The sequence below is a fragment of the Pleurodeles waltl genome, chromosome 2_2 (genome assembly GCF_031143425.1).
Source record: "Pleurodeles waltl isolate 20211129_DDA chromosome 2_2, aPleWal1.hap1.20221129, whole genome shotgun sequence".
Lineage (NCBI taxonomy): Eukaryota > Metazoa > Chordata > Amphibia > Caudata > Salamandridae > Pleurodeles > Pleurodeles waltl.
The window spans coordinates 67,046,699-67,063,328 of NC_090439.1; the positions used below are offsets into that span (position 1 = coordinate 67,046,699).

Consider the following 16,630-nt stretch of genomic DNA (forward strand, 5'->3'; position numbering starts at 1 on the left):
TAATTTTAATAATACATTATCTATACCTGTAATGTGCGATGTGTTGAAATATCCTATCCATAATACCATAAAAACACATAAAAGCAATACCAAAATACAAATTCCTACGATACTGCAAAATAAATTTCTGTCCATTAATGTAAGGATCCACTTAATAATTTAAACCCAAAAGTTAATTCTTTGTGAATCTTCAGACATTTGAAGTAAGCCTCCATCCATGCAATATTGTAGCCAAGAGTCCGTTTGGCAGTTGAGCCCTGGTCTTCCACCACTCAAAAAGATTTTTGGCCCATAAAAGGTTTTTTGCCAGTCTTCATGAGTCTTCCACCACTCAAAAAGATTTACAGCCCATATAAGAATTTTGCCGACACGTGTTTCGTCCCATTCTGAGACTTTATCAAGGCTGACAAAATATTATTATCAAACAAAAAAGAAACATTTTTTCATATAATGCATGTCTATTGGTTCAGAAAAAAAAATCCAATACCCAATTAGTATTAGGTACGCTGCCAATTGTACAGATCACCTATTAGTCAAATGGGCCTGTGATATTATTGTGTGCAGAATCACAAAGTCAAAGATATATAACACTGATTTCCATAGAGAGAAATACACTCCAACACCCAGAAATAGAAGTAAATATGCATACAAAAGAGCCCATGGTGATCCTTTAGCATATAGAGCATGCTTTACTATGAATAGTAACTACAAGACAGAAGATCAAAAACAAAAGTACCCAAAGAGTCCCATAGAATAAGGTTTCTAAAAGTACCTTATGTTTGATTCCTAGTAGTCACCAAAGGTCTGATTATACGTCATCCAATTCGGTCAAATTTGATATCCAACATAATATAAGGTATATAACACTAATTGATTTATAACACTTCCTATCCCCTAACTTTTATAATGTTATGCTATATGCCTAATCAAGATCCTATTTAATGTGAACAGAGAGCTTTTTTAAAGAGAAATTACTCATTACTCTGTAAATAATAACGAAAAACATGACATTGGCTTCTAATATCATTAATATATATGTGCAATCACCAATTCAGATTATAGATGAACCCCCTCACTAGTACTAAACTACGAGAGCGAGTAATTCTTAATTTGTCTTGTGTCATGTGGTTGCATTAGCTATTTAAGTATCAAAATGTTACACAAAAGAGAACATCACTGCAAAAACAACAACAGCACATGATTGTTCAATTAGTTCTTACCTCTCACTAACATCTTATCTGGCCAACATTGGCAGCAACAGCATCCTGGTACCTATATAATCAAACCGCGATCAAGGCAAAAAACGGACTTTAAATGATCCGCTGACCAATCATCACGCAAGATGTATGTTATCTCGTGAGAAGTGCAATGCATCTTTCCTTTAAGACGTATCTGCCCCGTGAATGCTGGTGCCTTAGGATCATTGACAGTTGGCATGAAATAAACAGTCAATTTTGTAGTGGGAAAGCATAATTCGATGGAAATAAGTCAAATTAATAGCAATCCGTCATGTGATACAATAATAAATCAGTTTTGAATTGATTCCTTTAACAATTTTTTCTTTACAGTGCGCAAACCACAAAACATTTATTATTTTGTTCTTATTCTATGGAATGTACTCAGAAGTCCATAAGTTAATATTACATAGGAACTTTTCATTCTGTAGCAAAATGGTGGTGAAAGAGTTAGAGAAGTCTACAAACATTTGCCTGAACCATTGGGAGAAGATGGTTAAGATGAACATGGCGATGTAAATCAAATTATTTTTAAAAACCACAGAGGATCATTTTGGGGGCACCATTAGCCTCCTTTTAGAGACATTTTTGCTTGCACCCAAGGAAAAAGGAAAATGTTTAAGCTATATTACCCTATCAAGAGCTCTTTCTAGACCATGTCAATCAGGTGTTTTGTGTGACTCACCTAAATGTACTAATTGGTCAGATGCACTAATATTCTGTGTATTAAAAGAAACTTCTAGCACCTAACCCCAACCTAAAGCAATGTACTAAAATTGCCTAAAGTATAGACTACACAGCAGATTGAAAAAAAGGAAATTAAAATGCAATCAGAGCAAACTGTGAATGAAATAAAATATAGCTAAAATGAGACAGATGCTTAAAGGTGAAGTTAATATTGGTAATGTTAAATTAAGCTGCCTTTGTTGTGGCACTACTGGTCATTTAGCCTATAGTACTTACTGTTATGCAAAAAATACTCTTTGTAGAAACAGTGGGAAAATGTGGCATTTGCTAGGAAAATGAGTGTCCTTAGGGAGGCATTGAAGAAGGACTAAACACATTTGTAATTCAAATAAATGAAAATAATGATGTTGATTTACCTAACTGTGAGAAGAAGTACACAGCAGAGTAGAGTATTAGAAGATTTCTGCTTGCTTTATATTTTAATTGAGACTGTAGAATTCAGAGAAATTGTTGACAGTGATGAATATGCCTACAAACAATTTCTTCGGAAGGAATGCTAAAAAAACAGCCCTCATTTAAAGTGATTATTGCTGGTGGTTATGTGTGCATAACAAATAAATATTCTGATCTCCTGGGATACCTCAGTGAGAGTTGGGAATTAAACTGGACAAAATGAAGCAGACCTAGTCCTCTTAGTTGCAAGATCTCTTTGTTAAGAAGATATCTGTGCTGAATTCCACAAAATCTTGTTCAGACAAAATTTTGTTCAGACACCTAAAAAAATCCTAACATACTTACCAGACCTAAAAAGTATGTCTGGAAACTAGCTCTCCCGAATGCCTGTGTGTTATAATGATTCTGTTGAAGGGTCTAATACGTAGGTTATATTAACTGTGTTACTGTAGGTTCTTGTACAGGCAAATTGAGAGATGTGAGATAAAGAATATTAACAACTTAATCAAAGAAACAGTGTCATAGGGTTGGGCAAATAAGAATGAGGTACACGAAAACCTGAAGACATTTTGGAAGGTAATAAAATGAATTGATCTATCAGTTTACTTGATGATAAGCTCTTTTGGAGCAAATAATTTCTTCTCCAAAGATTCTTGTTGGAAAAAACTACCAAAAGTGCCCACTAGTGCCACTTAGGGCTTAGTTGAACTAAATCCTGGTAAAACGGTGGTACTTTTGGCCTGGATTATACACTATGGAACAAAAAGGGATCTACAAAACCCTTTGTCAACCACTGAAACTGCCAGCGAACAGTGGAATAAACTTGAATTGAACATGTTTGGTCTGCGTAATTCTATCAGATTAAATGGTTGATTTGTATTTGTTGTGTCTGTCTGTCATGCTCCTTGGGCTATGGCAAAATCTGTATGCAACATCACCACAAAAGTTTTGATTCATTTCTTAGGACACATTTTCTTGTGTGAGAGAATACAAGAAATTATTGTGGCTGACAATAATATTCAACTAACCTCTACCGATATGAGTTATGTCTTAAAAGAAATGTATTACACTAATTTAGAAATAACCCTTTGTTGCCCAAGAGCCAATGAGTTGGTGGAAAGGATTAACAGATAAAAGAGTTTGCAATTTAGGAAGGTGAATGTGATACCCGAGTACAAAGTTCTTCAAGAGACGACTGGGGCTTATTGCACCATTCGACACTCGGTCTCAGGTATTTCTCCTTTTGTTTCCTTAAACGACAGATATCCTGAAACAAAAATAACCCCATTTTAGATGGGAATGGATAGCTGCATTTCTTTGGAAAGGGATCTTGCCATGGAATGTGTTGAAGAAAGCAAGATGAAAAATACAAAACAAAACCAGTTACAAAATTTGATTATGGGGTAAAGATTGTGAACAGGAAGTCAGGAAGTATTGCGCCCATCAAAAAAAACCAGAAAGTTAGTGACAAAGCTTAGAAATGCTCCAAATCCTTGAAAATTTTAAAAGTTGAGTGCAACGTGGTTCTAGAAACGGCCAATCTGAAGCATCGACAGGATTTTGCAATGCAGTTTTTTAAATGTGTTTTATTGAGTTTTCAAGCATGAGAAAACATAGGCATCAAATACGTAGACAGGAGTAGTAATACATTACACATGTTGCATACTAAATAATAACATGGCCTGACACTGTCTTTCCCAGTTGTGAAATATTTTGAACAAGTACATAGGCGTTTAGTCATAACAAGAAAAATCGTGGAGTCTGCTTGCGGCAGGAGGGTATCATGTTGTGCATTATGGATGGCCAGGGGAGAACGATCCCCAATGAGGTTCAGCCAGGGAAGGATCCAAACAAACAGGAGAAATATTTAGTTGGTACGACGATCTGGTCCCATGTGCGGGGTCAGTGGCGACATCACCAAACGGTGGAGGCCAGGCCATGTGGCGACACTGGAAAGATGTGGAGTTTGCCGAAGTGATGCCTACAGACCCTACATTATCCACACCACCCTCCCCCCCCCAGGACAGTGAGTCCTTCAACATTCTTGCGGTTGTGAGCCTATCTGTATAGTATGATGGCATGGCTCAAGATAAACGTGCATCATTCTTTGCCTCAACATTGAGTAAAATGGTGTTCCAGCATTCCCCACTGGTCCGTGAATCTCACCTCATGTGGAGCAGTTTGAGGATGTTGGCTTCCTCACTTGTCAACGTTAACAATGTGGCCAGCCAATGCTGAATGTTGTGGGGAGGGGGTTGCAGATGTCTTCTATGCCATTGACATCTCTCTTTTGAATAGAACAAAGGCAAGGTCAATGAATCTGTGAAGGTATCTATCACCTTTCGCTTGAGGGGGCAACCCCAACATGCAGGATTCGGGCCTGGGTACATTGGTGTGACCTGCAAATTCAGCCACCATGGCTGTGACCACCTGCCAGAGCATGCACGGCGTTGGACAACCCCAAACCGTGTGGTAAAACCCAGAGTACAGTAAGTTACAGCGAGGGCATTCAGATGTCAGGGCCGGGAACATGAGCTTGATTCGCTAATGTGGAGGTAAGCGTGATACACATAATTAAATTGTGTGAAATTAAATCTAGAGTTACCTGACACGTCTTTCACCATTTGGAGCGCCCAAGACCAGGTCTTAACCGACAGAGGCTGGTGCAACACACCGTCCCATCTGGTGGGTGCTGCTATCACGGAATCCGGTGGAGCGGAGTTGAGGGAAGGATTTTGCAATTCAGTTGACGTAAATGAGGATGAGAATAGTTAGTTCCCTTCTCAATATACCAGTGTAAGAGAATACCCCTGTAATTTGAGAAGATTGAGGTATGGCCCCAAAATTCAATGACTTTGAAAAATTAAAGCGCCTGTAATTGTTGTATCACCCTTTATCTGGGTACATGTGTTTAGACTTCGTTTTCTGCATCCCCAGCGAGGAACATCCTGTATTTCCCTTTATGGATGGAGATGTGTTATAAAAGAAGGAGTAGTCTTCAGACTAAATAAATAATTGACATGTGAAGAAAAATGTTACAATTATTGTAAAACTACTCCTGAGGAACGTCTGTAGAATGGACAGTCTGCAGGACTAAAGTTCCTGTACAAAGGAATACATTAGGAAACTTATGAAATTTGTAACCATTCCAAGCACATGCCTTGGTGTGGGAAATGGCCCTCTCTCCAGGGTCACCCCCAAGCGTTTTGCCTTCCTCCCCTGTGAGAAAGTAGCCTCTTTCTAGCATGGTTACCCCAACTTTTGGCTTGTTTGTCAGTGTGTTTTGACTGTGTCACTGGGATCCTGCTAGTCAGGACCCCAGTGCTTATGGTGTGTGGCCTACTCCGAATATGGCCAAGTAAGGTGTCTAACAACTGGGAATTGTACCCCAATACTAATTCCAGTATTAGCTACACAATTCCATGCACTCTGGGGGCTCCAGAGTGGCCCCCTGGTACTGCCATACCAGCCTTCTTAAGTTTTCCAGGCTGCCCCAGCTGCTGCCACCTCACAAAGAGGCTTCAACCCTCCTGGGGGTTGAGCAGCTCAATCACAGGAAGGCAGAAAAATGCATTTCCTTTAGGAGAGGGGTGTTCCACCCTCTCCCTTTGGAAATAAGTGTTACAGGCATGGGAGGGGTATCCTCCAAGAGCCTCTGGAAAGGCTTTGGGAACAGATGGTGCCCTCCTTGCATAATCCAGTCTGCACCCGTTCAGGGACACCAGTCCCTGCTATGGCACGAAATTGGACACAGGAAAGGGGAGTGACCACTCCCCTGTCCATCACCACCCCAGGGGTGGTGCCCAGAGCTCCTCCAGAGTGTCCCTGGGTTTTGTCATCTTGAATTCCAAGGTGGTGGGGCACTCTGGAAGCATCTGAGTGGCCAGTGCCAGCAGGTGACTTCAGAGACCCCTCCTGATAGGTGCTTACCTGGTTAGGTGACCAATCCCCCTCCCAGGGCTATTTAGGGTTTCTCCTCTGGGTGTTTCTGCAGATTCGTATTGCAAGACTCCAGCAGGAATCCTATGCATCCTTTACTTCATCTTCTACCGATGGATCAACCTCTGACTGCTCCAGGAACTCTACAAAACTGCAACAAAGAAGCTAAGACAACTTCTGCAACATTGTATCTTTAGCTCCTGCCAGCAACTGCAACAGTTTCCAGGTTGTGCATCCTCCGAGGACTGCCTGTCTTCAGCCTGCACCAGAAAAACTGAAGGAATCTGCCATGGAGTGACAGTGTCATTTCCCTGCTTCAGCAGGCACCTCTCTGCAGCGACGACCGGTAGCTTGGTTCCCTTCTCCAGATGACAGGCGTGGGTCCAGCGACACAGGTGGTGGACTAAAGTGACTCCGACAGTCCCAACGTCCAGCTGTCTAAATTTGGTGGAGGTAAGAGCTTGCCTCCCCATGCAAGACAGTACACCCCACTGCGTGACTTGCAGTTGCCAAGTTTAGGAAAGTACCATGTTCCTTGGCATGTTACCCCCATTTTTTACATGTATGTCAGTATGTTTTTGCCTGTCTCACTGGGATCCTGCTGGTCAGGACCCCAGTGCTCATAGTTTGTGGCCTAATGTGCATGCCTGTGTAGTGCCTACCTGTGTCACTGAGGCTCTGCTAACCAGAACCTCAGTGCTTATGCTCTCTCTGCTTTTAAATTTGTCACTGTAGGCCAGTGACTTCATTTAACAATTTCAATTGGCATACTGGACCCCCCTTATAAGTCCCTAGTATACGGGACCTAGGTACCCAGGGCATTGGGGTTCCAGGAGATCCATATGGGCTGCATCATTTCTTTTGCCACCCATAGGGAGCTCAGACGAACCCTTACACAGGACTGCCACTGCAGCCTGCGTGAAATAGTGCACACATTATTTCACAGACATTTTCACTGCACTTAAGTAACTTATAAGTCACCTATATGTCTAACCTTCACTTGCTGAAGGTTAGGTGCAAAGTTACTAAGTGTGAGGGCACCCTTGCACTAGCAAAGGTGTTCCCACATAGTTCAGGGTCATTTCCCCGGACTTTGTAAGTGTGGGGACGCCATTGCATGCGTGCACTACATATAGGTCAATACCTATATGTAGCTTCACAATGGTAACTCCGAATATGGCCATGTAACATGTCTAAGATCATGGAATTGTCCTCCCCATTCCAGATCTGATATTGGGGAGCCAATTCCGTGCATCCTGGGGGCTCCACCATGGACCCCCAGTACTGCCAAACCAGGTCTGGGAGGCTTGCACTGCAACTACAGCTGCTGCCACCTCACAGACAGGGTTCTGCCCTCTTGGGGTCTGGGAAGCCCAGTCCCAGGAAGGCAGAACAAAGCATTTCCTCTGAGAGTAGGGTGTTACACCCTCTCCCTTTGGAAATAGGTGTTACAGTCTGGGGAAGGGTAGCCTCCCCCAGCCTCTGGAAATGCTTTGAAGGGCACAGATGGTGCCCTCCTTGCATAAACCAGTCTACACCGGTTCAGGGACCCTTTCTCCCCTGCTCTGGTTTGAAACTGGACAAAGGAAAGGGGAGTGATCACTCCCCTGTCCATCATCACCCCAGGGGTGGTGCCCAGAGCTTCTCCAGTCTGTCCCAGACTTCAGCCATCTTGCTTTGCAAGGTGTGGGGGCACTCTGGAGGGCTCTGAGTGGCCAGTGCCAGCTGGTGATGTCAGAGACCCCTCCTGATAGGTCCATACCTGATAAGGTAGCCAATCCCCCTCTCAGGGCTATTTAGGGTTCCTCCTGTGGGTTCTCCTCAGATTCTGCTTGCAAGTTTACTTCAGGAATCCTCTGCAACAACTTCAGCATCCTCTGACCTCGGATCAACTGCAGCCTGCTCCAAGAAACGCTGTAACTGCAACAAAGTGTCTATAAGAGACACTTTTCTTCAGCAACCTCAGCTCCAAGTCAGCAACTGCAACAGTTTCCACGGTGTGCATGCTCTGGGGACTCCCTGTCTTCATCCTGCACCAGAAGAACCAAAGAAATCTCCAGTGGAGTGACAGAATCACTCCCCTGCTCCAAGCAGGCACCTTCCAAGGCGAAGACTGGTAACCTGGGACTCCTCTCATGGCGACGAGCGTGCTCCTAAGGACACAGAGGGTGGACATCATTGACATAGAGTGTCCTGAGGTCCTGCTGATGCAATTTGGAGGAAGTAAGACCTTCCCTTCCCCGAGAACTATGGTACCCCTGTGTTTTGTGTCTTTTTCACCTCCTGAGACCTCTGTGCACTCTTTGCAAAATTCCTTCATGCACAGCCTGGCCAAGGTCCCAATCACTCCACCCTGTGATGCTCAACTCGCTGAGTTGTTCTCCAGCGGCGTGGGACCTTCTTTTGTTGTGCTGCATCAACCGCGTTTTGCATCTCCTTTGAACCTGGATCCTGCAGCTTCTGGCTGGCATTCTGAGTGCTCCCTAAAGTGCTGAGAGACCCCTCTTCCTCCTCACACAGAGTTGAGGTCCCTCCTGGGTCCATCCAGCTCCATTTTGATGAAAACCTGACTTTTTCCGTAGCTAAGGCTTGTTGGCGCCTTCCAATACGAAATCTCATCTGCAACGAGCTTCACGTCGTGGGACATCTTTTGCATCATGCAGGAACCCGCTGGCATCTTCCTAGGATGCATTTCTGCAGTCTTCTACTAACTGGGGACTCTTTTGCACCCTCTTGTGGGTTGGCAAGGGCTCCTGTCCTTCCTGGAACTTCTTTCAACTTCTGGACTTGGTCACCTTCCTTTGCAGGTCTTCAGGTCCAAAAATCCAGCAATTGTTCTTTGCATACTTGGTTGGCTGCTGCAAAATCCTAAAAACGAGGTGAAGTGTGTCCTACGGAAATTTGCAGTACTTTTCTCCTGCTTTTCTGGGCTCTGGGGTGGGTTAATTTACTTACCTTTACTGTATTCTTACTCTCCCAGTGATTGTGCACACACTACACTTGTCTAGGGGGTAATTTGTGATTCACATTCCACTTTTTTAGTATATGGTTTGTGTTGCCCCTAGACCTATTTTCTCCCTTTGCATTCTATAGGGTTTCCTACTTTTTACATTGTTCTATGACTATTTACTTGTCTAGTGTATATATTGTGTTTAATACTTCCCTCCAGAAGGAGTATATTCTCTAAGATGTTTTTGGTACTGTGTCACCCAAATAAATACCTTTATTTTTGGTAACACTGAGTATTGTCTTTACTTGTGTATAAGTACTGTGTAACTATAAGTGGTATTGCATGAGCTTTGCATGTCTCCTAGTTCATCTGATGGCTCTCTCAGTTGCTGAGAACGCCCTCTGTCTCCCCATCCTGGGTAGAGGCCACCAGGTCCCTCCTGGTCCCGCGCAGCGCCTTTTTCCACAACCGCGTGTTTTGCTTACCTTTGGTGTTTTCTTACACTCCCAGCGCCCCTTTACACACTACACTCGCCTAGGTGGGAAACCGACTTTCGCATTCCACTATTTTAGTATATGGTTTGTGTTTCCCCTAGGCCCATTGCAACATATTGTGATTTTCACTGTTTGCACTATTTTCTGACTATTTACTTACCTGTTTTTGGTTACTAGTGTATATATTGTGTAATTTACTTACCTCCTAGGGGAGTATGGTCTGCAAAGTATTTTTGGCATTGTGTGACTAAAATAAAGTGCATTTATTTTTGTAACACTGAGTATTGTCTTTCATGCATGTGAGTATTGTGTGACTAAAGTGATATTGCAAGAGCTTTGCATGTCTCCTAGTTTAGCCTTGGTTGCTCTACCTACAGCTACCTCTAGACAATCTGGCTTCTAGACACTGACTACATTTCACATTAAGCACAGGGTAAATTAGTGACTTTTTGTGGTTCACCATGCAAGGGATTGTGCCAGTTGCTTGACCATGGATCATACCTCAGTGAACCAACAACCTATTTTCTCACACTTGGCATTTTATAAAACGAGTAAACATTGAACATCTCCGCTCTAGTAAGCACAATTTTTCTGTGAAATGGCCCCAGAGCTCTTTCTTCCAACTGGACAGCCAGGGGTTTTCGAATGAAAAACCCGAAGTATTTGTGATTTTATCACAATTTCTGTGGGTTGCATACATCACTACATTTCCTTTTGTTCCATAGACCATGCAGTTCCAAGGCAAACTGAAGTTTCTTTTTGGGCAAAAGAAAAAAGCTTCATCAGGTGCCTTGGTACCTCCTCAGTTGGCACTGTTCTGTGTTGTGGTACCAGTCCTGATCCCGTCTCTGACAGAGCTGAAAATGAAGAGTATGCTCCTGAGGGCAAAGTTCAGAGCTGGATCTTCACCTAACTTGGACACCAAGTAAGTACTTGACTAAATGTGTTTTCTTTTCAATTACGTACTCAGCTAATGTCTAGTTTGTTTTGTTTTTAATCATGAGAGTGACAACAATTACAGTCATAGGCGTCTAGCAGCTGTGTCCTTCTGGCTTTAGGGTTTACAGGTATTATGTGACTTTACGGGCGGGCGCACTTATTTAATTTTTTTAGCTATCTTATGTGGGCATTAAAAGTATGCTTTTTAATTTATGTTGTTTGTTACTGGCCTTGAAGTGAAGTGTGTTACATTGCTTATGAATTTTTTATATCATTTATGCTTTGTGAAGGTGAGTCAAGAGTGAGCGTTCTTGCTTTGCAGCGCCTGCTCAAGGTATAGTTAAAGCTTGGGACCTATTCTGTTTTTACCCTCACTTGGCTCAGGAGCTATATTTCGTATGGCCTGGCAGAGGTGCTCTAATTCGAATCATTTTATTTTAAAAGACCCATGCCATTTCTTACAGAGGAAGCTATAGCGCACTTGACTGTGCTCTGTCTGGACAAAGCATACCAGAGAGCACAGCATCTCAGGGGCATGGTATTATCTTAAACATCCAGCAAGAAATACCCTAATAAGTTTAGAACAGTGCTCAACAAATACATAGATTGATAGTATATAGAATATAAATATATAATGAAGATGTTGAAAGTGTGACCAGGGATTTCTACTGTAGTGATGCTCTCTTTTTGAGCCAGGGAGACTGACTTATTCTGAAAAAAATACAGTCAAGACGTTAGCGGATGGCAGTGATCCTCAGATTACCTTCCATTGAGTCAACAAAAAGGGGGGACACAAGAGGTGCTATAGAGGAGGGCTCATCCTTACTTTCAAAATCCAACACAAAATAGAGAGCCTACTCCAGTGGGATGGGATAGTTCTCCCATTGGGAAAAGCAAAAAGGTTTTTATAGTATAACCCTCACCAACAAGGGTTATCCCTTGGTGGGATATTTCACCACGGGGTTCTTCCCTTTACGCTGTGGAACGGAGTGTGCTACTACCTGTGAGTCACACAGTAGCACTGTATGATATCAGACTACAAAATAATGGAGAATAGGAGAGGAAACGGTTCTTTTCAGGTGAAAAATATTTAGCTGGTTGGAACTTGTGTTTAATTAAATCCCCCATTTGATAGGATTATAATATGTGAAGGAAAAGGTGGAAAGTTTACTCTGGTCTGATGACTGCCTTCCTTTCTGTGTCTTCATGTTTCTGCCACCCTTCCCTGTGGCTTTCGAAATGACTGTGAATCTCACTCCCTGAGACCTCTCCTTACTTTACTTTATAGTAAGTGTTGAGTGCTATACAATCACGCACTCTGCATGCCAAACATCAACCATACACCTAGGTGGTGTTCGTTCCTAATCATATAAAGAAACACTATTTAGTGCTCCATAGGTCCCACGGTGACGAGGTGAGCCTGTAGTCACGCTTCTGAAAGGCCTCACCTGGTTTAATAACCTAAATTGTCATTCATTATTAACACTGCAGAATGATAGGTACTATGACAATTTATCATTTGTAGTTTCAAGCTTTGCCTTATTTCATTAATCTGACTTACACATGGAAAAAGCTTGGTGAATCGGGCCATCCTCTCCAAATTCTGTTATACTTCCAATAATAAATATCAACTCTGAGAATTTAGAAGGGCTAGCCAAAGAGAGCCTGTAAGAGGCAGTACTTGACTGGGCACTAGCTTGTGGTCATTATAAGCTGTATTTGAACTACAATTTAACATATTTAATTTCATTTCTGCGCCTGTTCATCTAGTTCATGATACAGATGAAGAAATTGTGGTGTTTACAATGTATAGGTTAACTTGGTAATAGTAAACGTTACTGCAGACAAAGGTGGCAGCCATGATTCCATGTTGCCTAGCAGTCCTGCATGCAGCTCATGCACTAACTCACATAGTACCATTTAACATATTCAGAAGTTTTGTTCTACACCTGGGCACACCTTAAGGATGCGCCTCCTCAAGGTATCTGTGCACGTGTGCAGCCAGTAATGAATGGAATCACAACAGCCAGTGGGATTTTATTCTAGGTTCTATTCTATTCTATTCTAGGTGCTGCTGTATTAGTGAAATGAGCTGTTTGCCTGTTTTGAGAGAAATTGGTACTGTCTATACCAGGACACAAGTCCTAAAAAAAGAAGTGGGGGGACTAACCAAGTTAGACAGTATACAAGTGACATCACGGTATCACAGCAAGTGACATCACAACCCAAGACCTCATGGGAACTGACATCACAAGAAGTGACATCACATCTTAACACTTCACACACGTTTTGCAAGTCTATCATGGGTACATTTAAGTGAATTATGAGGTTTAACAAATGAGATTTTCCATTTGGGTTGTGCCAATAAATGTGACGCAACCCCAAAAAAAAATGTGGACCTCAATTTATATTTTTTTTTTTTCAAACTCTGCCCCAAAGAAGTTGGCAACAAGGAGAAACAGACCACTAAATCTATTCTGCAAAATTGGTCCAAAGTCTACTATCTCATGAAATTAAGGCCACAGATCTTTGTGTGCCCATTAAATCCAAGGTAACAATAATAAACGTAAGATAACTTTAGAGGGTATCGCAATTCCTGGAGAGACCTGTGTTTTCATTCGTCACAGTTTTGAATCAAAGTAGCGTAGAGTGTTAATGTGACTCCTGCAAAGCACATCATGCAGGTGACAGATTTTTTATTTTACATAGCTAGGTGAGTGAGTTACTGCTTTTAACATAGAGATCCTTTTGTTACTTGCAGTTCATAAACTGTAATCCTTCTATTATAGCACAGTGAGCGATGGACATGTGAATCCTACACTTTGTAACCCTCACACTCCTATGTAACAAATCCTGTACATAGATTCCCCCATTTATAGGATTTATTGTCAATGTATTTTATGTACGTGTGATGTCAAGCGCTTTGACATCCCGCATTGGGATAAGTAGCACTGTAAAAGAAAGAAAACAAAATAGTGGTATTTAAATTGTCAATTGTGTAGACTGGAACAGACCAACACATCTGACATTCTTACAGCACACGTATATCTCATATAGGGGAATTGCACAACCTCTAAAGAATGCCTCTTATGTATTTGTGAAGTGATAACAAGCTGCGTGCCTTATGTTTACGGTCCCTTGCAATTGCATGCAGGTGTGAAGCTCAGATAGCTTCCAGTGAGGACAGTGAAACAAAAGGAGACCTAATGGCCCCATAACTTCGGCCTTTGTTATGGGCCCAGCTGGGGTCTGAAATATGAAAGCCCTTTCGCCGCCTGCATGTTGTTGCTCGAAACGAAAGCAGACAACGTGCCGGCGCAGCTGAATGTGTCCCAGTGTCTGATAATTAGTACACCGGGACAGGGTCAGCATATTTCAGTGTGGCCCACTTCTTGCTGGGTGTACGGCGTCCACCCTGTGAAAATAGTATGTGGATGCCGTGTACCCACGGGTACCCCGATTTGTGCCCTGGTCCATATCCAAATGCACTAAATCATGTAACCATGCATGTTAGAGCACCAGCAGCTGGCCACACAACTTAGAAACACCGAGCTGTGACGGCATCTCCATGCTTTCGAGCTATGTTGTCTATAGTTTATACACTAACGCCCTCACTACAAGTGTTGTATTGCGATCCCTGCATAAACACCTGTTTGCACAGGGATCACAGTTATAAGTGGTGCAGTGTTTATACAGGTGTGCTAAATTTTGCACACTTCATTAAATTTCAGAAGGTCAAACACACTTAAATTTAATATGGGGAAAAATTCCCTGTTTACATGGACGTGGAATTGAATGTGATAAGCACTGAAATCTGTATGTTATTCCCCCACAAGCCAGAAGGGATAGTTATCCACTCTATAACCTCCTAATACCTCAGTGTCAGATGTTACCAAGTGCGATAATTATTATATCCAACACAGGCCTCTCGCAGATAGGGGCTGTTTCGGAGTTGGGGTAAATAGTAATCCCTGCACAATCTTCTGCATTAAACGCATTACCCCTGCTATTTTCTCCTGACAAGTTCGGCCAGGACAAATTAAGGGAAACATGCAGGAAAACTTCGATTCATGCAGAATTTGTTGAGGGTTACATTATGGTATAATGTAATAATTTATGAAAAACTTTTTGGGAAATAAATTGATATTTTTGTACCTTTATAATTCTGGTATTGTAATTTGTGTCAGATTCCCCACCAATTGGAGGACCCTGTTTTTTGGGATGCTACAGTTGAGATCTTGGATTTAAAAGGCAGGTTTTAGAGAATACAGCTTGGATGGTGGAGTCTTAACAGGGCCATGGGTATGTACTGAGTAAATGCCCCTGTGATTTCACAAAACCCCCTATTTTCGGTAGAATTGTAATGACTACAAGTAGAGTAGATCAGCACAGCTGCAACAGGGTCTGGGGGCTTGTTCGTAGCCAAAATTAAACATCGTTATCTTTGTTTATTTTGTTTGAATGATGTATTTTGTATCCACAATCACTCATTCCATAGTGCTAGTTTTCATTGTGCATGTCTGGTCACAAGGCAACTTTCAGGAGGCTTAAAAGATTGACATGGCAACGGTTCTTTGGTATAAAAAAGGAAACGTTGCTTATTGGAAACTGTACAATGCTGAAGCACTGTACAGATGGAGACAGCAGAATTATCTTAATGAAATACACCCCACAATGATTACTAAGTTGCAAAGGGAGAGGGAAGACATTTTTAAGTGGGCATCTCATCTAATAATCAATAAAGGTCCAGGCACGGATGGTTTTGCTGGTCCTTCTTACACGGAATTAAGCCGGCATCGAATCCTTTACCAAGCCAATAAATGCAATCAGCGAAGCAACAATTTTGGTATTTCTGAAACCGGGCTTGGATATCTCTGAAAGTGCTCAGTGCAGAATTCACAAAAATACTTGTAGAGTGATTGGAGAAACTTCTCCCTGAGTTAATCTGCTTCAGACTGGATTCATGTTAGGAGGAATAATCTGTCTAAACAAAATCTCCAGTTTAAGACAAACTCCTGCACTGCTAAATTCTCCTAATTTCTTTGATCACAGTCATTTGACACAATTTGACAACCTTTGGTTACATTCTATCCTTAAATCAAAAACATATCATTGTAAATTATTATAAACCAATTGCCCAAATTAGAGTAAATGGGTACTGGTCGAGGGATGTTGTGTGGGCAGAGGTACCCCGTAGCATTTTCAATTACCTCCACACTTATTTGGTTTAGAAATGACAACCCATTGCTAAAAATAGAGAAATCAGATGACTATGGCTAGCAAGTTTGGGAACAGAGAGATAGGCCATGCACAGTAGGGGATCTATCCTTTTGTTTTCAAATGACTAGATACTTGGGAAGGTGAGCATACCCTGTATCACTTCTCACTCACTCCTATTTGGAATATATAGCAGTAAGCTCTGGTGACATAGGGCCATATTTATACTTTTTGACGCAAAACTGCGCTAACGCAGTTTTGCGTCAAAAAAATTAGCGCCGGCTAACGCCATTCTGAAGCACCATGCGGGCGCCATATTTAATCAATGACGTTAGCCGGGAAAAAAACAACGTACACCAGGCAGCGCCGGCGTAGGGGGATATGGAGCTTGGGCGTAAAAAAATGGGGCAAGTCAGGCTGAGGCAAATTTTTCGCCTCAACCCGATTTGCGCCATTTTTTTCGACTCCCAAACCCCATAGAAATGACTCCTGTCTTAGCAAAGACAGGAGTCATGCCCCCTTGCCCAATGGCCATGCCCAGGGGACTTCTGTCCCCTGGGCATGGTCATTGGGCATAGTGGCATGTAGGGGGGCACAAATCAGGCCCCCCTATGCCACAAATTTTTTTTTTTTTAAAAACCTACCTGAACTTACCTTAATGTCCCTGGGATGGGTCCCTCCAGCCTTGGGTGTCCTCCTGGGGTGGGCAAGGGTGA

General features: G+C 42.3%; 1 protein-coding gene across 2 annotated transcripts in view; it reads left to right on the forward strand.

The window, feature by feature from the left end:
• Window positions 1-16,630, forward strand: part of AHRR (aryl hydrocarbon receptor repressor) — an 837,654-nt gene that overhangs the window by 729,222 nt on the left and 91,802 nt on the right. For both annotated transcript variants that reach the window (XM_069219459.1, XM_069219460.1), the window contains exon 8: window positions 10,484-10,683. In XM_069219459.1, the coding sequence (XP_069075560.1) occupies window positions 10,484-10,683 (200 nt within the window). The remainder of the gene's footprint in view (window positions 1-10,483; window positions 10,684-16,630) is intronic.